The following is a 22862-nucleotide window of genomic DNA, read 5'->3' on the forward strand; positions in this document are numbered from 1 at the left end:
TTGGCCTGATTGGGAATCTTACATCACTGACATGTCCATGAGCCAGGCGACACCCCAGTTCCTCAGATGAACAAAAAGTGGCGGACCTCATGGGGGCAAATGGTCTGGAAGTGGAGAGGCGGAGTGCAACCTGAGGTCTGCTGAGGATATCACAAGTGGTGAAGATCTCCCCATCTCTTGGTGGATTGAGTGAGAGGTAACTGAAAGGGCATAGAACAAAGGGTTGTAGGGGAGGCTGCCTTGCGGTGGAGGATGGAGGGGGCGGCCTCATTGAACCTGTGGAGCAGGACACTGCACTACTCTGCACCCCCTGCTATGTTGAGGTCCAGGAGCGATAAATAGCCAGGGAGGCCCATCTAACCCCCTCCCCCTTATTGTGGGGGTGTACGGTGGAGAGTTGGCAAAAACGCATCCACCAGAGAATGATGGAGGGTGCCCAAGGTGACACCTAGGCAGTCCAGAGGAGTGTCGCCAGAAGGGACTCCACGTAGGTGGCGCACCAGCAAGTCACAACCTTGATTAGCTGCTGAGGGCTTGCGAGACGCACGAAGAGCCACAGAGCACATTGAGCGGGTGGCGAGTCAGGGTCAGGACACAACCTACATTAACTGAGGAGATTAGGATGTGATCGCTTTGTAGCAGAGACATGCTGAGCGAACTCTGAGGGAGGAGTGATTTGACCTGACCGGTGCTCCATCAAGGTTGGAAAGGCATCCAACCTACCGCTGCATGTCTTGTGTGACACCTTCCTTGCGAGGGGTGTAACAGTACATGCCCCGTAAACGTAAAAAGCCACAACAGACTACAATACATACTTTTTTCTATGGCAAGAGGAGAGTGGAAGGGCTTCCCAGGAGAAATCATATGGAATGGATTAAAAAACAGAGAACACCATTACCAAAAGGGATTTAAGGGCGTGTTTGGCTGAAATTAGTACGGACTTACGAAATAAATGAAAAACATAAATAAATAAATAAATATATAATGGCCTCAGAAAAGGAAGTGTGGACATCGGTAGAGCTGTCACTGAACTCAACGTGAGGCAGACAGATTTAAGGATTGAATTTATATGCAAGAAATGGGGAATTAAACAAAACAAGAGATTCAGGAGGTTTTCAGAAAAAACATGCTACATTGTGAAACGGAATAGAAACTAATGATGTTCTGGTGTCCAACTCTGCTTAGGCTGAAGAAAATATATCCAGCAGCCTCAGATCCTTGCCAGGGATGCGAATAGGGAAAAGGCTTCCTCATTCATATGTAGTGGGAATGTGAAATGATCCAAACTTTCGAGAAAGAAATGCTCCGTCATATCGATTCTATGGGAGGCAGAACCCAGAGACCCCGCCAGAATCTCATTACAATTATAAGAAGGTGGGGGGAGGAGCGGGGGGGGGTGCAAAACTCTTCTGTATCACCTATTTGGCAAAGCTAAGAGACTCATAACCACATATTGGAAGGAGGAAATCCCACCAGAGCCCCACTGAATCTTCAGTTGAGGGATACCTTGGTTTTAGAAACAATGTGCATAATATTCAGGGCACCAAAGCCCAGTTTGAAAGGATATGAAGGTTTCAATAAACTATTTGTCATTGATGATCAATTGCAGGAGCTTCCCACACAGGCTCAAGCTCTACCACTGTCTGGCTCAACCGAGGGCTAAAGGGTTGGGTTTGCAAGACCATGACATACCCTGAGTAGTAGGAACACTCTATGGACTGGTGGAGGGGGGTAGTTGCCCAAAGGCAGAGGTGGAAGGGAGCTTGGGTAGTTTAGTTTGTTTCTAATTCTATTGGTTTTCTCCCATTCGAGAATTGCCTTTAAGCAGAGATGAGGTCACCTAAGCCTAGAATCCTGGATCTGTTATCTTCTGATATCATTTCAGAAGCTTACAAATGTCAATGTCAGTGTCACGCGCTAAAAGCTTAGTGATATTCTAACTTGTCAGTTACTGAACGTACTTCTCTCATAGCCAGGGATTGAAATGGAAAACAAAATTGCTCAGGTAACCCATAAACTGAGGGCCAAGGTGTGGCAGAGGAAAGGGGGTGGAGTCATGAAGGGTGGAGCTTGAATAGCAGAGTCTGACAGTCACATTCTACATCTAAAAAAACAACAGTCAGCCACAAAGAAACTGGCAACCAGGACATATTTGACATTAACTCTGTTCTAGCTTACCTAACTAGGCACAAAAATCTACAATTTAAAGTATCCTACGGGTTTAAGACAATAGCTACAGAGATCATTGTGTGTCCAGTAATTGTGAAGGGATTGTAATACTGCTAAAATAACTCCGTCTATTAACACTATTCTAGGAGAGTTCTGTGTTTTGTTCAGTCAATTGTGACACCTAAACTACTACAGACGAATAATGTCCTGCTGCGAAGTACACCGTATAACATGCAGATCACTGTATTTAGATAGGTCACCGGGCTACAGCTTTTGATGTTGAGGTCATTTTGTTACTTCAGTCCATATGTTGCAAGCCTTTTGATATAGCACAATGATCTATTTATCTGCATCAAGGAGCTACCTGCACACTGTATGACATGGGTTTAGATCCTTATTGTTTTTTTCTCAATCTCTCATTTTTCCAAGAGTGTAAAGAAGTGTTCCTTTGGTAAATAATAAAGTTTTGCTAGCAGACAATCACATTCACTGTGTTACCTTTTAATTCCTGACTTTAGCCCTTATTACGACTTTGGTGGTCTTCACAGAAGACCGCCAAAGCTGCAGGTGCCAGAAAACCGCCAGTGCTGGCGGTCTCCCGCTCACCATATCACAAGTAATGCTGGATTTCCGCCACACTTTGGGCGGAAATCCGACAGTAGTCGTACATGCGGGCGGAGGCTCTCTGGCGGTTCCACCACCGGCCCCGCCAGTAGGACACCGCCTGCCGTGTTATGGGCCATAATGCGGCCTGGCTGTAGTCCTGATGGCAGGGCGCTGCCGGCGGTGGAAGCGCCCCATCGCGTTCCCTGCCAAGCAGCCTTCCCCCAGGACAGGTAAGGTGATCGTCTGACATGGGAGGTGGGTGCTGTGTGTGCGTGTATGAGTGTGTGGTGTCTGCGTGTGTGCATGAATGTTGAAGTGAGTGTGAATCTGCATGTAAGTGTGTATGCGTGTGTGTATGAGAGTGTGAGTGTTGTGGTGAATGCGTGTTTGGATGGGTGTGAGTGAATGCATGTATGTAAGTGTAGATGAATGGATGTATGCGTGATGCGTGTGGGTGTCTGTGTGTATGTCTGAAGGGAGGTGAGGGAGGGGGAAGCTGTGTCTGAATGGGCGGTGAGGGGTGGGTGAGTCATCTACCAGTGACAGGGAAGAAATTCCCTGTCACCAGTAGCCTCTCCAACATGTTTTTTTGTGGCGGTGCTACCGCAGCGGAAACCAGGGTGGAAAGCCAGCTCCTAATACCGCCGCGGTCTTCTGTGCACCGCCGCGTCGGAGATTATCATCTCCAGCCCGGCGGTTCCAACCGCCATGGTGGTATAAGTGGAGATGTGGCGGGTTGGCAGAGGCCAACTTGACACACTCATAATGTGGTGGTCTTCACCGCCAGCAGGTTGGCAGTGGGACCGCCACATTTACCCTGGCAGTCAAACGACCGCCAGGGTCAAAATGAGGGTCTTTATGTTTCTTCCGACCATTCACTCTTAACTTATAATGTCTGCAAGTATGAATGATATGCGATTCCTACACCATATAATCCTCATTGTCTTATGTAACACTTCCAGTACCTTGACTTACAGACTTGTATGATTTATTGTGCTTCTGTGCGTAATGTAAAGTGCTCCGATACCCTACACTGAAATGAGTAGCACTATAAAAGAATTAAAGAAAAATTAGTAGGTGTGATTTGAATAAATATTTGTGCAATTCCTCATACAGCAGACAAATCTTGCATTCTTACAGCGCAAGCACCTCTCTTACATAGGGATCTGAACAAAGTGAGGAAGCTGTCTCCAATAGTTTCTCTTAAGTGCTTGTGTAGTTACACGTTGCATGCCTTTGCTTCCTTCCATTCCACTGGCGTCTAGGTGTTGGGCTCCAGATGGGTCCCAGCCAGGATGATACTTGAACAAAAGGAGGGATGATGGCCCTTTATACCAGGTCTTTGTTTTTGACCCATCTGGATGTTAAAATTAAAAAACCCTATAGCTGCCTACAGGATGCAGCTCCTAAATGAATGCAGACAGCCTGTGGGTGCTGCTGTATTATGTTCTGGTGTCCGAAAATCACACCAGGATCAAATTCATCACGTTTCCCTGGATAGGCCGGATCCCAGCTCTGGACTAGAAATAGATGCAAGTGTCTGGATCTGATGGGATCCCCTACTTTTCAGCACTGCTCACAGCAAAAATGTACTAAAAACATGCTGTATAAAATGCTAGTGGATAGGTAAAGGTTGGCAGCAGAACAAGACAGGAATGACCCCCTCACCAGTGCTCCTTCCCCTGTCTGTGAGCACTCTGGCGGCGAGGATCTGTCGGAATGCTGATATAAAGGACGTTTGAGTGGGAAGGGACATGCACAAATTGGTGATATATGCAGATAACCTCATAGTAATGCTGGTAGACCCAGATGAGTCCATACTAGCTCTTATGACAGAATTAGAAATATATGGGGTAGTATCAGGGTCCAACCTTAACTACAACAAGTCTTCAAGTATTGAATCTGTCCGTTCTGATCAGTCACGTGGGAGAAAGGAAGAAGAAATTCCTGTTTCAGTGGGCAGAATGTTCAGTCTCATATTTAGGACAGTAGCTTGCGCGGACTATGGCAAGAATGATGCAATGTAACTGTGGGCCCTGAGTGCAGATGATACAGTGAAACTGTAGCTATGACATACAGGGGGGTTGTCTTAGTTCAGATGAACTGCATCATCTAAAATGACCAACTTCTACAAATTACTGTCTTTGTTCCACACCCTCATGTTCCTGTTACCTGCCTCCTGCTCCACAAAATATAGGGTGTGCTTGCAGGTGGGGAAAAAAGGCGTCTTTAGCTAGGGGTCTAATACAAAAGAACCCTACGGTGGAGTGCCTGGGCATCACGGACATTGTGAGGTACTATCAGGCTGCGCAGCTTCATTATCTTGTGGCGTGAGGACAGAAAGGTGCTGAGAAGATCAATTGACCACCGGCACTTACTTTGGGAAAGTCCCCTGCATCCTGAGGTGAGAAAGGGCCTGGACTTGTATTCCTCTTCCATCACCTGGGCCACCCTTGTGGTGTGGGACAACGCGGCAGTCAAGCAAGGGTTGCTAACATTACCATCTCCACTGACCTGCTCCCCTTTTTAGAGACCCTTGCTATATCCCAGTAGCAGAAGAATGCTCATTTAATGTATGGTGAATTCAAGGAGGTAAGAGGATAGGAGATGGTTTGACTGGGTGAGCATCGTGTTGTTCAAGGACATGAAGAGAAGATAAGATGTCCCCGAGTGTGAACGCTTTCGCTATACGTAAGTCCAGCACAAGATCATGCTCTCTGTAGTCAGACCCTGGGCCACCAGCCCGTTAATAATATTCGAGCATTGCCTCATCACGAAAAGTAACAATACAAAATGGATTTTAAAGTATATATAGGGTCTCCAGGACAAAGAGGTCCACTAATGGAGGTGGGGTGGGGGGGGAGATACCCATTAGAATGCACTCCACAAGAAGTTCAGTTGTGCTTAAAGAAGCAGGAATTAAAGTCAACACTTACAGGCACCCTAAGCCAATGAAACCATGAGACAAGACAAGACAAGAACAGAATAGAGAGATGCTGGAAGGGCAGCGGAAAGAGTGGCACACAGGTTCATCTGCTTTAGCAATGTTCAAAGCTACAGACATATCGGGAGAAACTACTGGACGCCTGAGATACCATGTTCCTCAGCACCATCCCGCGGTTCCAGATGTTTATAATGCTGGGCAGAGCGAACAACGAAACCTGTCCTCCCCACTCTCCTGTAGGACTAAGCAGATGACGTTGGTGTTATGCGCAGTGAAACAATGACCACGTCTTTATGGGCTAAGAATGAGTTCCAAGTTTAGAGAATGGTTGTACAGGATGTTGGACCCTCTGCAAATGGCAGTGATTTCATACACCATTTCAGACAGGGCGCATGATCACAGAGTAAACTGGGCCCTCTTCTTGGAGCTCCGGTGCACTGAGTTTCTGGGATCCACACGTCCCTGTTATATTAGGGTTCCAGGGCTAACACAGAAGATAGATCCATGGATGGCTTCCTCACAGGCGAGCAACCGCAGTCTCCACGTAGCAGAGACGCATAAACCAGCTCGTATGGTGTCACTGGCTCCTTCGGATTGTTCGTCTTCCAATCTAGTATCAGGGGGTTTCTTGGGTTTTAGGTAAATGGGAACAGGGTGGGGACGGGGTTGATGGATGAACCTGGTCTGAGTTTGTCTATTACTCCCTTGCCTTTGGGTGTAGGCAAGAGTATGTGTAATCAATACAAGAAACACATTTGAATCATAAAGAAGGAATCTGGAGTGTATAGGCAACCAATATACAGAACAGAGCACTGGAGTGATGTACTTGGAAGCCCAAGGACAACAGTACCTTGGACCACTCACAGCCATTGAGTGATCTCTTCCAGAGTTACCAGTCACGTGGAGTTGACACAGTCAATCGTAGACTAGACTAGAGCATTGATTACTCTCACTTGAATGGCTAGACGATTAATAGGTACATTTTTCTAAGAGTCCACATTTGAGTAAACAGACGCCTGCAACTTTTCCCACATGGGGTTTCAAGGATAAGTCAGTGTCAATAAGGGCCCCCGTTGCAGATGATTTATGATGGAGCAAAAAGAACCTCCCATAGCTGCTGGCCAAGAGAGGTTGGTTTGACAGACAAGGTCATGGGAGGTGATCGAGAGCTCCATCCTGGGCTGGTGTGAGGAACTTGGTAGCCTTTCACCCACGACAGGTCAATCAGCAGTTTGGACGAGATAGACCAAAAATGAGCGGTGTGTCATCTGTGTACGTGTAATAGCTCTGCTAGACATCACGGCTCAGAGTTCTCTTTCACATCAGAGATGTGAGGGGGAATTGCCACTGTCTGGCACCTTCCTAGTTAAAAATGTTTAATCCAGTTCTGGGCCATTATTTTAAATTCATACAATTATACAATTCATTTATCTCCATCGAAACATATCTCAACATTCCATATATACTTGCAATTCATCCATTCAGCATTTTGTTGTAAAGCCATTGTTTCTAAAAACATATACTAGGCCATGATTTCCACATCATTACACGCATGGACTGCATCATGGCCAAGATTACACAGCATATTGATGCAGAAGTTTGGTGCCTTCTACAGCTGGTCACCACCTTCCTCTGAACATATTCTGATAGGTATTAGTCTATCTAACTGTTCAGTATGATATCCTGGCAGAATGCTTTGCCACATCTGCTCTTTCAACGTTGTTGTTGACATATCAGATGTACTTTTATATCCCTTTATATATCAGCCTAACCTTTACTGCCAGGTACCTCGATTTCTCCTGAAATGGCCTCATCAGTCCACTACTGAACTGAATGTTTTTCCCCTCCTGGAAACAGTGGCTATGGTATGGGAAAGTTCAGGACTTTTTCACTTGAACAAGTACAGCAACCATTAGAAAAAGCTAAATTCGGACCCATGCACTAGCAGGACCGTAGTAATATTGTCTACGTATATTGGCACAGTAATTAGATTGCTATTTAATCTATCAATAGAAACTGGCAAGATTCATATAGGCCTGGAAATCCGCACAGGTTATACCTAGTCAGAAAAAGGGTAATGTGGACTCATCAAATCTTTCAAACTAACGACCTGTTTCACTGCTTCCACTCTTAGTCAAGCTGCTGGAAGGTCTAACTAATAAACAGCTGACAGATTACCTTAAAGAAAACAAGATTTTGGACCCATCACAATCGGGCTTTAGATACAAGCACAGCACCAAGACAGCCTTGGTTTCCGTGACAAATTCAATCAGGTGCTCGCTGGATGCTGACACTCTATCTATGCTTGTGTCCTAGACCTGTCCGCAGAGTTTGATACAGTGTCACATGCCAAATGACTTCAAAGACTGAATGAGATCGGTATCTCTGGGACGGTTTTATCATGGTTTCAAAACTTTTTGGAAGACAAACTACAAGCAAGTCATCTCGCTTGGTGCTTTAAAGTCCCAGACCATGATGGTCGATAACTGGGTCCCTCAGGGTCATGCTTGAGCCCCACTTTATTTAATATATATGTGCCACCCCCTTACTAAAGTCATCAAATCTTTTGGTTTCGAATTTGTGTCCTATGCTGAGGACACCCAGCTGGTCATTTCCTTTGATAAGAATGTGAATAAAGTGAAGGAACGCTTTTCTAGAGGGATGAAAGTGATTGCAATGTGGATGTCAGATAACTATCTTCAGTTAAATCCAGGAAAGACAGCGATTATACTTTTTGGGAAAGCTCAACAACTTTGGACTCCTGAATGGTGGTCCTCAGAATTAGGTAATGCTCCTATTCCCAGTAAGGCCGTAAACAATCTTGGCGTCAGGCTAGATCAGGAGCTCACCATGAAAGAACCGGTCCTATCCACAAGGGATCCCTGTTTCTATATGCTCTGCATTCTGTGGAAAGCACTTCCCTTTCTCTCATTATTGTCCAGGAAAACCTTGGTACAGGCTCTGATTGTTAGCAGGTTGGACTACAGTAATACATTATTGGTTTCTGCCCATTAGACATTACTGTCCAAGTTACAGGTCGTGCAAAAAACTGCTGCACGGCTTATCTTCAACCTTCCTCCAAGAACTGACTCTTCTCCACCATTGAGATCAATATACTGCCTACCAGTTCACAAAAGAATCATGGTTAAAATGTGCTGCCTAACCCATAAAGCCTTAATGGAGAAAGGCCCGAACTATTTACATCAGAAATGTAATTGTTATTGTCCTGCTAGGAATTTGCGTTCCAGAGATGATGCGCTATTTACCATTCCCTACATCCGACGATCTCGGTGCAGCGTATATCCCTCTCCTATACGGCCCCCACCTATTGGAACAATTTGCCATTTCATGCCTGTTCTTGCACTGTTAAAAAACGATTAAAACTGATGTTTTAATTATTTTCTGCTTGTTGGCCTCAGGGCTGAAATACCAAATTAATTAATAATAAGAAAATTTAAAGGAATAACCCAAATGATGTAGTTATTAGAAGAAATCACATTTCCCCCTACAGAAAACACCTCGACTTTTGTATGCGCCCCGGGAATTCAAGTCTTGGCAATTAATGAGGTGATTTATTTAAGATGCCTTTGTAGTTAATGTAAATCATTTTTTGTGAAGTTCCCCAAATAGAACGCTACACTTTAGGGCCCGCGCTTGAAGTTCCTGGGAAGTCCACAACAGGGCAGAATTAGCTGTTGCTGAATGGCACCTACAACTGCGGGATGCTGAAAGTGTCGAAAGCACATAATGAGTTGTAGTGTGTGTATGGGCGGCACAGATTATAGAACAACTGCATGAAAGAAGCAGAGAGAAGGATAACATTGAAGATATTATGCCTACATTGTTTAAGCAGCAGACCCAGCGCTGACAGGACACATCCATTGTAAGCTTTGTCCTGCAATTAAGGTGGGTTGCTGTTCTGCAACCTGTTTTATTAGAAGATTCGGACTAAATCCTGAGCCAGATGTTCAGCCAATGGTATTTAGTTTCCAGGTTCTGCCATGGCAACCCTTTCTATTTTGGCGCCACATATACCTCACTCCAGACTTCAACTCTTGAACCAGATGTCTGACATTCTTCAGGAACCACCTGCTATCCTGTAGTTACAACTGCCTGAGATTCTGTATCTAGTCTTTGGGAGGTTTCAATTCCAGTGGATCAATGCCTTTTTAAATGTCAATATACTAAAACTATGCCCTTGCTTTAATGGACAATAAATGAAATGCTGTTTACAGTTATTTTAATTTTAATACAGCTATGTATGTCACTAATTTATTAACACAATATTAAGCTCATCTTTTTCTATCTTTTAAATGTGCTCCGTTGTCATGAATTAACAAGGGTCTCATTTGTTCGTATCATCTTCCTACCGGGGGTTACATGTGTGATACCGAGCACAGGGAAGTCTCTGCACTGCTATAAATTCCATTAAAATTGATTTTCCAAACTCATTCATGCCTCTGGTTCAATCTTGTCCTTGGGTTATCTCTAAATTGGATATATTCCCTACTTCTGTCTGCTCTTGGGTATTAGTTTATTAAGATCTCAATGTAAAAAGCTCTTAACGACCAACTAACACAATCATACCCTTGCCAGTTCCAGTTACTCGGCAGAAATCATTTGTTTTACCTATTTCTTCATCAGATTTAAGTTCTGTTGCCCAGTCTCTTGCGACCTCTAGCCTGCGTCACGAAAACTCCAGCCATTACTAATGCTCACTTAAAATCTGTACTTCAGATGGTTGCGAATTTAGCCAGGCAAAGAGCAAATAACATTACACCGATTTTGTTCTCTGTGCATGGACTTTGGTTACAATCTCTTGTTAGGATTACATTTGCTTGTATTGTATTCTGAAAATCTAGAGTATGTCCTCGTAGTCCCTGAGCTACCTGGGAATACAATTAAGAAATGGAGAAAGAATCCCCAGGGGAATATTTTTCAAAACACTTGAAATATTTAGATTACTGCTAAATCTCATGCATTCAGCTTCTCAACTTTTAAGAGAAAATGCATATTCACAATGACGCATGAAACAAGAGATTGACCTACGCACAGTAAAAAAGCAAGTCCTAGTCATTATTTGTTATGAGTGCATCAGTCCCCAATTCTTCAGGAGAGATCAAATGTTGGGCCATAATGTGGTTATGTGAAAAGTCAAGAAGTGCAGTGAAAAGGGAAACAGCACAGTTTGAACGTGACAAGTCAAAAAAGAACTTCAGTGTGGAACAGTTTGGTTGCAGATTAGTCAATATGGCACAGAGAATAAAATAAGAATGAGCTGGACAACCTAGTGGAGGAGAAAAAAAAAGGTGGAATTTACGTTTCAGTCTTAGATCGTAGTAAGCGTGGACCCTCATCAGACCACCTGGGAGCACCTTCCAAGGGATGTTTGGATCATAAACATCCACTAATTTGGAAGATGTACAGCAACTGACGAGAGTAATTTGCCATGAAGCATGGGATTTAATCGCTATAAGTTTGCCACCGATATTTAAAGGACAACAAAGTACAATACGTCAACGTGTAACTAAGGAAATGGGCTATCTCCTCACGTGGAATGAATCAAAAGTTATTGAAAATAATCTGAGTTTCTCCAAGTGTGACATTCACAGTCAAGCATTTGGTAACTAAAGTCTCAACATGGGCGCAGAAAGCTATGAAAGAATGTCCTCCGTATTAAGAAAAACCAAGGCGTTGGCTTTACATTCTTCTATGCATTTGCTTTGCTTTGCTTTTACCATGGCTCATTAGGTTTCACGAAGAAGGGCTTACAGAATTTCTAAATCCTAAAGGGAACACCAAAGCTTCAGCACATTATTGGTTTCAGGGCGTGAACTATCCCAGAAACAGTTGTATTACAATCCTTCTGGTCAGGCACACACACATCTTCTACTCTGGGATACAAGCAGGATGATGTCTGAAAAAATCCAACTGACAAGACAAAACATTACCAAGTCAGGTGGTAGCTCAAGTAGGAGTGGTGCTCATTTCTCCGATGTCTGGTGGAAGCTGGTGCTACCTCTTGTTAGAACCTGCGTCTTTCCTGTATCACCTGTGTGGGAAGCTGCGGGCCACAGAAAACAATGCCGTCCCCCGCTGCACCCCAACCTCCATTCCTCATTCAGAACAGCGAGGCAGGAGGAGGAAGGGAAGGAGGAGGCAGGACCATAGGGCCAAGATGCACGCCGGGCAGCGCCAGGACAGCGCGAGCGCGGCAGCCATAGGCGGATGCCGCTAAGTGTGAGCCCCAGTCCTCCACAGCAGCAGCCAAGCTAGGTCTGGGTGCGGCTTGTGGGGGGAAACCGGTGAGACCTGCTTGCCACCGGCCCTGTGCACAAGCAGCAATACTCTTGGGGGCCCCACGCAAAGGGGGCCTAAGCGCCGTCCCCCCAACCTTACTGCATACAGGGCAGAGAGGCCCCAGCAGGATCCAGTCGGCACCAGCATGCCCCAGCAGGCCAGCAGTAAGATCCAAGGGGGTGGGCCAACAGGTAGTCCACCTCCAGGAACCAGGTACGTCAGCGCAGTATGCTGCCACACCACTTAGTCTTCAAGCAGCAACGACGTAGCCAGTCATAGCCAGCTGCCACCGAGAGTCCGTGCTGGGCCCCTCCAGAAGCGGCCTGCCAGGCCAGTGAGGCTTGTGGGGTTCCCAGGGCGGTTTCTGGTGAGACCTGCTCGCCGTCAACTCCTGCTTGAATCAGGTAAAACAGTGGCAGCACCACAACAGAGGCACTGATAGGCACGCAACTCAAACAGCAGCACCAAAAAGCATAGGAAGCAGGGCTAACAACGGCAGACCACAGCACATCCCGGTAACTGCAAGGAGGGATCGGCTTGAGTAAAGGGTACTCCCGCACCCCACCCCCCAGTGTAATTACAGTGGGCCTCTCCTGGGAGGGCGCTCCTCCAAGTAAAGCAGCACAAGAATCCATGCCGAAATTATCCATGCCATGTGCTCCAAGTGCACAACTACTTCAAATAGCCCAGGACAATTCATTTGAGCACACCAGCCAACCTAGAAAGTGGGGAGCCCCCATATCCCCAATCATAGTGATAAAAGGCAGGGGCTGGTCACCAGGAAACCTTGCCCCTAAAGTTAATGGCATAGAAGGAAGCCTCAAAGGAAGCCTGGACAAGCCGGGCCCAGTATCACTAGCCTCAGCGAAGTACTCAACCTCCCCCCGCAGGGAGGTCTCTCTCACACAGGAAGAATTAGAGGAGGTCTTCAACAAAGAAGAGGAGCAGTGTTCCGAGGGAGAGGGTGCTCTCTTTACACACGCAGAAAAGAGCGTAAATCAGTCCCATACTATTGGGGCATAGGCACTCAAAATAGCACAAAACCACAGTCTCTCTGACACAAAGGGCGCCCTGCTGACTGGATGGGATGGCTTAAACAACACACTAACGGCCATAACTAATGCAACGATCTTCAACACAGACAAATTAGACATCCAAATCCAAATTCTGCAAAGTTTGGGATCCACCACTATGGCAATAGACAATAAGCTGGACAAGTTAAACGTGCTCATTCGAAGAGCACAAGCTCACATGGAGGCCGACAAGGGCCTGGTGAATCAGACATACCAGTGTCACTGCAGCCCAATTTTGGATAAACTCCAAGAACCGCCATCAGCTATATCCATAATAGTGACAGATCTAAAGCAGGAATCGGGTCAGTGGAGAGACGTCAAGCAGCATCCACAACACCCACAAGGCGTTTGCGCCCGCAAAAAAGAACATCTATCTATAACGCTCAGGATGAAGCAAGCCCAGTACAGGCTTTAGGGTATTCAGTGGCAGGCTCAAATCAGGAGTACAAAATAGTGGAAGGTCCCTTCATTCCCGTCCTGTCTAGGGAAAACAAAAAACACCTTAGGAAAATGCATAATAAAACAGCAATGGATCCGGGAGTTAAATATCCACACCCTTCCAGTCACTGCAATCATATCCCACTGAGAGGAAACCCCAGGGCAAAACATAAGCAAATCACAGAACAGAAAGAGTACACAGCTCCTGCTCAACTGGGAAATTCAAAGTCTCAGTCAACAACAGACCAGCAGCCATCCTCACTGTTTAGGAACAATCTTCAAAGGCAGCAAGAAGAGGGTGTCACGGATTCGGGCAGGTCTGATCAGGACTCCGGTTGGGACACCCCTTGAGGTCACTAAATATCCTAAAGAGGTAGTGTACTGGGGCAGAAGAGCAGCTAAAGGCATACACAGGAAGGACAGCTTTGGACAGGCACAGGAAACAAGAAGGTAAAAGCAGAGCAACCCTTGTGTGAACAAATAGGAAACTGATTACCAGTGGACAAACACGCTGGGGTTGTACAAAGAATAGGGCGAAGAACCTCCCACAGCGACAGGGAATGTCAATGCCTCTGTGCAGTTTGCTCTTACAGATAGTCACCCTGCCAGCCCCATAGAAAGGAGGCAGCAGAAGTGATTCTGTCTCTGGACCCCAGAGCACAAACACGGATAGTACTTACATACACAAGACAAGCTCTTGTGAGTCCAGCTGGAAAGAGGGGCAATTCCTGGAAAAACAGCATTAGGACACTGTCACTGTTAGGCACGAAAGACAACGTATAACACTAGACAAGGATGGGGGCTGGAATTGCCTCCTGGAAACCAGGAGCCAACCCCAGTACAAAGGAGGACACTTATACACTGGTGAAGACTGATAAAACACTTACACACAAACACAAATACCAAGAGGAAACGGAAACAGAAGGAACAAACTAAGAGGCAGAGGCAGGAACTGGGAACAGGCTCAGGTTGAAGCAAAGGTAGGACTAGAACTGGAAAACAGGGCGCAAACTTCTGGCTGGAACAAACAGTGACGAATGGGAAACAGAGAGCAGGCTCTGGCTGGAACAAGCAAGGACAGGGCTGGAATACAGGGAGTAGGAATAAGCAGAAAACAGGACTGGGAAACAGAGAGCGGGTTCATGCTGAAACAAGGCAGGAGCAGGACAGAAAAACAGGGAGCAGGCTCTGGAAGAAACAAACGGGTACATGGTTGACAGGGAACAGACTCTGGCTGGAACAATCAGGATCAGAGCAGAGAAACAGGAAACAGGTTCAAGCTGGAACAGAACAGGAACAAGACTGGAACACCATCCGAATAGGGATCTGTAACACAAAGGCATTGAACTCCACTGCACAACGATGATCTTGAGGAAATGGCTGTTTATAAGCAGTTCCAAGCTGCAGAAAACCCCAGGAGGAATCACATGACTGGGCTGCACAGGAGAGGTCTCAGGTGTGTGTAGTTTCAGACACTCACAAGTCCTGGAGGAGAGGATCCGGTGATAAGGAGCAACTGGACTTCTCCCATACAAAACAATGTAAAACAGAATCCAGGCTTTCCTGACTACCAGGCTGTGCATTATGAGATTTGCAGTCCCAGGAAGCAAATGCAATGCTACAAAAGTATACCATGGAGAAAAGAGAAACAAACGGGAGTCAGCAAGGGACTCTAGATGAGTGTTCAAGGTGATTCCCAGACTACCAACAGTTCTCTTATAGCGCCCCCTAGAAATGGGACGACAGAGTTGTAACAGAGGGAGGAGCAGGACTAACTGGACATAAGATCATGGGGGCACTCAGCTCAGAAATCACAATAGGTGACCTCAATGGATTACAATAAAACTGATCAGGGCCCGCAGCCCAGTCACAATCTGTACCCCCTGAAGCAATCACTCACCTCTGAACTATGGGGAAGCATGGCTCATCAGGATTAGATCTCAGAACCATCTTCAGCTCAAAGGTACATCCGACAAATACAAGTGAATGGGAGCACTGTAAGAACCAGCTCCAACCAGTTGTAGTGAAATATGTGTTTTGACCACTGACTTTGTGTTGCACCACTTTGCACCTGGATTAGCTGTCTAGTGTTCACCAGTTGCAGACTACATTTTGTATTCAGTTTAGCTGCCTATTGACTTTATCATAGCATTAGACCCTGCCATGTTAAAGCTGCTCGTACTTTTCCACATTGTAAACTGTGCAATCTGTCTTGTTTTCGTGCTCTTTCTCACCAAAAGCTAGGACATATTATCACCGAAGAGCTTGTACATAATATGGAGGAGTCAGTCAGTCAGCATGATAAGAATGTTTATGGTACAGCAGGGAACGGCTTAGGATTGGGAGAGACACCTTGGGAAACTGCCCAGTTCCAACCGGTTTCTTTCAACCCTGACCTAAACTAGCCAGCATGTTTGAATTGCAAAATGAGGGGGGGGGGGTTCCAGAAAGCTCCTTGTGTTTTTTTAAGATATAAAAAGACCCAGTGCAACAGCGTGAGAGAGAGTGAGTGATCTCAGTCAGGACTTTAGATGATGAATCCCTGACCTCTTTCCCCTGAGGGTAGAGATCTCTTTCTCGCAGTAAAACGGGGTCTTTGTCTTGCTGGCATGAAAAAGATGAAGAACTTGGCAGGTCCTACGGTGATGCATTTTTACTTCATTATTTGCTTTGCAGTATTATAGAAATACATATATTTGCTATGTACATAGCAGTGGAGAATTATTTTGGTATGTTTTCCTTTCATTGCTGTGACTATTTTTAAACGTGTGCTTTCAACATGCTAATCTCCTTTTAGGAACCTCGTGGTGAAATAATAATAAATGTCTTCTTTGACCTAAGAGGCGCATTCCAGAGATTTTTGTCAGCTCAGTCAGAGAAAAGCAATACACCGGTTCAATTTGAGACTCTCACTCAGGTAATCTTCCACAGAAGGGCCCCTGAGGGCCCAAGCAAGCTGACCGGTGATCCCACCTATGAGGGGTCTACACCCTGGACCCCAAGACCAATGCGGTCCTACGCAAGCCCTCCAAATCATCAGCATTGTACATATACCACGAATCAAGTGACCATCGCGGCAGAACAAAAGGCAATCACAGACACCACAATTACGTTAGCCCTGAACACCACAAAAGGCGAAAAATCAACAATCAAGCATTCACCACCCCCAGAAGTCGGGGTGCCCCCACCCTTATTTTCTGCCCGACCTACAAATCTCAGAGCCCTTGGGACATCCTTAATCAAGGCAACCCTATGAGAATCTGCAGTGCTATCCAAGGCTTAGAATTAATAAGTAGTAAAGAACTACAATATGTAGCCTTCTTAGCACCAAGAAAGGGTGACATGAGCGAGTGCACTGAAGTTTGCTTTAGCAGCACAGAGATAGCACAGTTAGTACTGTCCAAATTGGAGTTAGTCGAAGACTGTGGTATAGAGCTAAAGGAAGCAAGTAGAGCAAAATACCCCTTCTTTCTAATCCCGCAAAAAGAACACAATAAAAGAGGCAACCTCTTGACAACAAACCCCCGAACAGACAACCAGTGATCTTTCCTGCAACATGCTAAGGGGGCATCCCCCACCTTCACTATGAAGCTAAGAGAGCTCACAAAATCCATCGCCAAAGGTGTCTCACTGATAAGGCATTTCCAGGAAGAGGGACTGTAAGACGAGGAAGTCAGCAGGAACACACCCACTTTTTGATCCTGACGGAATACTGCAGCACAAGGATAGATCTGGAATCTGCTCTGCCAAAATAATCCCAATCGGACTCATTTAGTCTAAAAGTAAGTTGGGGGTCACAACCATAATACCCTGGGATATTGCAGGGGCAAGTAAAATTGCTCAAGACCCCAACTGAACAACTTCATCATCATCTGCCTACAGGAAACCTGGAAAGTAGCTGAAAATCTGTTAGCTGGATTTGAAGTATTCCTAAACCCGGCTGCAAAAGCTAAGCCCAACGGGCACCCAAAAGGCAGCCTCTCAACCTACATAACCACACGCAAATCACTCAATGCTAAGATCATTGACCTGCAATCAGCTCACATGTTAGCTATCATTATTGAAAATTGGTTGCTGGAACAAACATCCATGCCCGTCTTAATAATAAAAATTTACATCAATCCTAACATGATGCGTAATCAGCACCTGTTAGACACAACTGAAAAAGAATTGTTATCCCTAAGAGCGGCATATGGAAACTCCCCCTGGATCATCTCAGGTGACTTCAACCTAAACATGGCCAACCACGGTAAAAGAAGCTCCAGAGAAGGCGCCCTAGATCTGTGTCTGGGTATCCGACCACAAGAATCGCTTTTTAGGGACATGGACAAACGTGACCACCCCTTGGTTAGACTCGTAGAGGCACTAGGGCCCTAAATGACAGATTCCCCAAAGACACCCCAATGAACCTGTGTCACACCTCTAAGAAATCTGCTTCTACCTTAGACTACACTTTTGTTACAATGGACATCTTCAAGTACTTCCAAGATTTTGGCATAGAGGTGAGATGTGAAAGCAACCACCATCCACAAATAATGAAAATAGCGAACAATAATCTTCATGCGGCTCCACTACAGAGGATAGGCGAACAGGACCCAGGAAGCCACTTACATTGCATAAGATGGTCCAACATGCGTATACAGAAATATGAGACATGGAAAGCCAAGTTACCATCTGATCAAACGGAACAGGTGGATAGAATGTCAAAATGGGAGGCCATGTTGAAATCACTAAGGAACCAGCTGGGGCCCAATCAACCACTAAAGGTCAGCTTGCTGCCGAGCAGAGAACGGTGGTTCACACAGGACATAAGGCAACAAAGACAACAGCTTAACAAAACAGCCAGACTCCTAAAGAAACAACCGCCGGTGCTCTTTTCATGGACTAAGAAAGGAATACAAGAAGGCAGTATGGGAAGCAAAGCAGGCATACATAGATCAGGAATGGATCAGAATTGTGGAAGCTAGTAAAGAAAAGAACAGCTGGCTGCTGTGGTCCATTATCAATCAAATGGAGCTCAGGACCACTGGGATCTAAAGTAACGCGGTGCTGGAGAGAAAGTGGATTGAACACATCTCAAACCTCTATGGCGGCCCGAACACAGCGAAACCATTTCCCACCTCAAGCTGAGAGTGAAAGTCATTATCCTTTGAAGTACAAACAATTGAGGGACAACTGTAACATTGCAGACAGAGTGGGGCTCTTGAGCCAAACGGCCTCCATGTAGGGATACTAAAACACGACCCCGCCCTCTGGGCAGGCCTGCTCTGCAATCTGTTTAATGCCTGCAGAATAGAAAACAAAATTCCGGATTCCTGGAAAGGGGTAATTTTTCACCCAATTTACATGAGGGGTCCCTACTGGAACCATGACAACTATGGACTAATATCACTGCTTGACATTGACGCAAAAATATTTGTGGGTCTCCTGCTGGAGGAACTCAAATAATGGGCTATCACGCTTAATCTAATACCACTGAATCAAACCAGCTTCCGGCGAGGACTTCTGACAACCTGATAGCTCTAGCAATGCTTGCAGAAAAATACACAAACAAGAAAATGGCCCTTTACACCTGCTTCATGGACTTATCCAAAGCCTTTGACTCAGTGGGTCGGAACAGGCTGTGGGGGAAGCTAGCAAACCTCAAGATCCCGCCAGAACTGCTACAAGGAATACAGCTTCTGTACTCAGAAAACTGGGCAAGAGTGAAAGAAGGCAATAATGGAAGAGTGTCTGCCAAAATTCCGATAGACAGACATGTCAAGCCGGGCTGTGTTCTGGCTCCGATGCTCTTCAACCTTTACTTGGCAGACCTGTGCACACAACTGAACACACCAGCTCTCATCCCCCCAAACTGGGCAACCACCCTCAAACAGCTTTACTATATGCAGATGACATTGTCCTTCTGAATCTCTCGGGTACAGGACTCCAAAAAGTGCTAAACACCTTCAAACAGTATTGCAAGACTAATGAGCTGGTAGTAAACCCAGAGAAAACCAAGGTAGTCATCTTTGGAAATCAGGTAATCAAGAAAAATAAATGGCTCTGTGTGGATCAATCTGTGGAAAGAAGCAGAAGCTATAAATATCTTGCCGTCTGGCTACAGGAGCGCTGGTCGCATCGCCTGCACCTGAACAACCTGAAAGCTAGAATGGCGTCTCTACTTGCATCAGTTCTATCCCTGGCTTCAAACTACAAAGTTCAACCTGGTGCCCACTCCTCACAGTGATTAAAGCAAAGTTTCTGCCAGCCCTGGCATATGGTTTGGAAATATTTCCTGGTAGGCTAAATGACTTCATGAACATTGCCCAGAGCAAAGTCATTCGCCTTCTCTTCCACCTTCTATACAGCTCTTCTCCAGCGCAAATTGGACTGGTATTCAGGTTCCAAGACCAAGCATTAGCACAAGACGGGGCTTTGCTTAAATACGCCTCCATGTTAAGACAGGCTCAACCAAACACACTAAAGGCACTGATTTGGGAGGAAATTGGCACAAATTTGGCGGAAGTGTCAAATCCATGGCCAAAGAGAATCACTTCAGCCATAAAGGATCAGCAGGCAGAAGAGCTATGGCAAAAGTCTTCATCCCACAAAAACTTCAAGCAATTACTTAACAAACAAATCAAGCTGCTCTCATGGAGCAAGGGCAAAGACAAGTTTAGAAACTGATCGCACTCATGGATGACAATTAACACGTATAAGGCTCCAACAGCACAGCCTTACATGGCAAAAATATTAAAACCGTCCCTAAAAATAAAGGTGCTCCATGCCAGACTCGGACTACTACCTACATTGAATGCTGCACCAAAACGGTTTAGATCTGGAAACAGTGGAAGATGCAGACTTTGCGCACAGCAAGACTTCCTACACATCCTTTGTATATGTCCTGCTCGGCTACCCTGGTGACAGCTGTATGTTAAAAACATCTACAATGCCAATGGTATCAGATCATGCCGGCAGGCTATCCTGTTTAGTGTGAAAGGACTGACTCTGCAATACATGGCCTGTTTGGCCACATTTATTTTAAAAACTGAATACCTTTTAAAAGATAATACAAAAAACTAAGACGGTTGACCAAGCATCGGCTCGCATTAGAAATGGACACTGTGAGCTCTAGGCATATGAGTAATGGCTGCAGCATTTCCACCAACTGTGCTTTTATACCCTACCCCTGGACTGGACAAATCACATTTCAATAGTCGTAAAATCTCTGCACGAACAATTAACCTGACAACATTTTCACCTAGAGCGCTTTTGAGCAGGTATAATACACTGGTCAGTGGCTCAATGTTGATCTGGTATGTATGACTGAACACCATAAGGCGATCAACAAGTGATTTGGGCTTATTTTGTCTATTAACAGTAAGGGAGATATGAATGTATTGAACGTTTTATGGTATTCTAATGTTTTCTTTTGTATGATAATTGCAATGATTTTAATTAATTAAGCAATAAAGTATAAAGTAAAATAAAAGTGAGGGAGTTGTTAGAAGCTAATCCCGGGGGGGGGAGTCGCCCTTACCTGAGACAGCAGCTGCTGGCAGAGGCGGCAGAGGGGGGACCTGGTGCAGCGAGGGCGCCGGGACGTGCACCTGATTGCGGGTAGAAGCCATGCTGCGGGCCCTGATTGCACTGCCGTCTTCAGGAATCCATTGTCTGCAAGGAGGGAGAGAGTCTGGTGTTTACTCAGCATCCCCAGTGATACATCTGAGCTGTAAACACGTCGGCACACGAAGGGCAGATCAGCCGTGCTCCGTTAGAAGTGACAATGTGATCTGTAAGGACCCTGACGCCTCCCACCCCATGCACTGCATGCGTTTATGCGGGAGGTGGATGTTCAGTTAAACTCAGCAGTGGTCTTCAAACGTTTTAATGCCGCGCCCCCCAGATGAAAAATAAAAATCAATGGCCCCCCTCAGAATTTTTCACAATTATTTTATAAAGATGCCAATGTTTAAATATGTCTGGACTGATTTAAACATTGCAGTTAAGTACTGTTACCTTTTTAAAAATGCAATATCATGTTTCTGCTTAAAGCAAAGGCCTGTTATCTGTACAATGCTTCTTTTGGGCAGAGCCTGGCGCCCCCCAGATCACGTGAGGCCCCCCAGTATGAAGACCTCCGAGTCAGGGGGTCGCAGCCCCCCGTTGGCGGTGGGGGGGGGGGCGCGCGGGGGCGAGGTGCTCGCCGTGTGTTGACGCCTGAAGCCCTGACCGGCAGCCCGGGGCGGCGGGGGCACAGGCCGGGCTACCGGAGGGGCGCGGCTGGGCCGGTCTCTCAGAGTCACCCTTGCAACGAAATGGGTTAATATTACAGCCCACGCGCGGTCACCGCGGAGGGGCGGCTCCTGCACGCGCGCAGCACCCCCGGGCCGCGCTCTCACCTCGGACGGGGACAGGCACCGAAGCACCGGCCGGGCGGTTGCTAAGGACTCTTCGCGGCGGTAACTAGGGACGGCGAGCCGGAGGGGCCAAATCACGCTCAACCGCAGAAGTAAAAGAAGGACTACGCTGAGTGCAGCCGCCGCACGAAGGCCGCGGCCATCTTGGAACGGGAGAGCGCTCACTGACAGGCGCGGGAGATGCGGGAGATGCGGTAGAGGCGCATGCCGAGGGTTCATCCCACCAGGGAGGGAGCAGGGTCTGCTCCAGGCCCCCTGCGGGCCAGTACCAGGCTGAAACATGTCGACCCACCTCAAGGGATCTAAGACTCATAATTGTGCCTTACACATTCCATATTTTTTAAATCTTCTCACATCAGCCTAATAAAACAATTTCCATGGGCCAAAGCTAAAAAGTACCATTTCAATAAGGCTGGTGTAGCTGGGGTATTACCCTCAAGGACGGCTTCTCCATCTTCTTGAATTTAATTCTTTCATTTTCCAGTATGGTAGAATAGTTTCAACCAATACCCTTTCACAATGCCATCTTCTCACAATGTATTCGTTCATCTTTTTCTGTACCTCGTCACCCTTAAGAGCCGCCAACTATAATTTTTTTGGTTTTAACACCACTTGAGGCATCACATTCAAACATTAGATGATCTTCCTCTTCAAAATCCTCACTGCCTTGCTCCTCATCACAAGGGGCACTCTACAAGTAGTCAGCTGAAACACTGATTATGCCAGAAATGCATTCCATTGTGAATTAATATTCTTGCAACTTAATTTAGTAATCCAGGGAGATATTTTGTCAGGCGTGCCACCATCCAGGATGATCACATGGGGCATGTGATCAGGTCGAATTACAAATTATTTTCCCCATAGAAAATGTTTGAACTTATTAACTGCCCAGACATAGGCTAATAATGTGCGCTCAATTAATGAAAATTA

At 46.0% G+C, this 22862-nt stretch overlaps 1 protein-coding gene across 1 annotated transcript in view; it reads right to left on the reverse strand.

The window, feature by feature from the left end:
- DNHD1 (dynein heavy chain domain 1) overlaps positions 1-21969 on the reverse strand; it is a 337397-nt gene extending 315428 nt beyond the window's left edge. Inside the window, exons 1-2 of the mRNA XM_069203282.1 lie at positions 21915-21969; positions 21053-21186 (exon numbers count right to left, since the gene is read on the reverse strand). Of these exons, the coding sequence (XP_069059383.1) occupies positions 21053-21143 (91 nt within the window). The 5' untranslated portion in view covers positions 21144-21186; positions 21915-21969. The remainder of the gene's footprint in view (positions 1-21052; positions 21187-21914) is intronic.
- Between the last annotated feature and the right edge of the window lie 893 nt (positions 21970-22862).

The sequence above is a fragment of the Pleurodeles waltl genome, chromosome 8, assembly GCF_031143425.1.
Source record: "Pleurodeles waltl isolate 20211129_DDA chromosome 8, aPleWal1.hap1.20221129, whole genome shotgun sequence".
NCBI lineage: Eukaryota > Metazoa > Chordata > Amphibia > Caudata > Salamandridae > Pleurodeles > Pleurodeles waltl.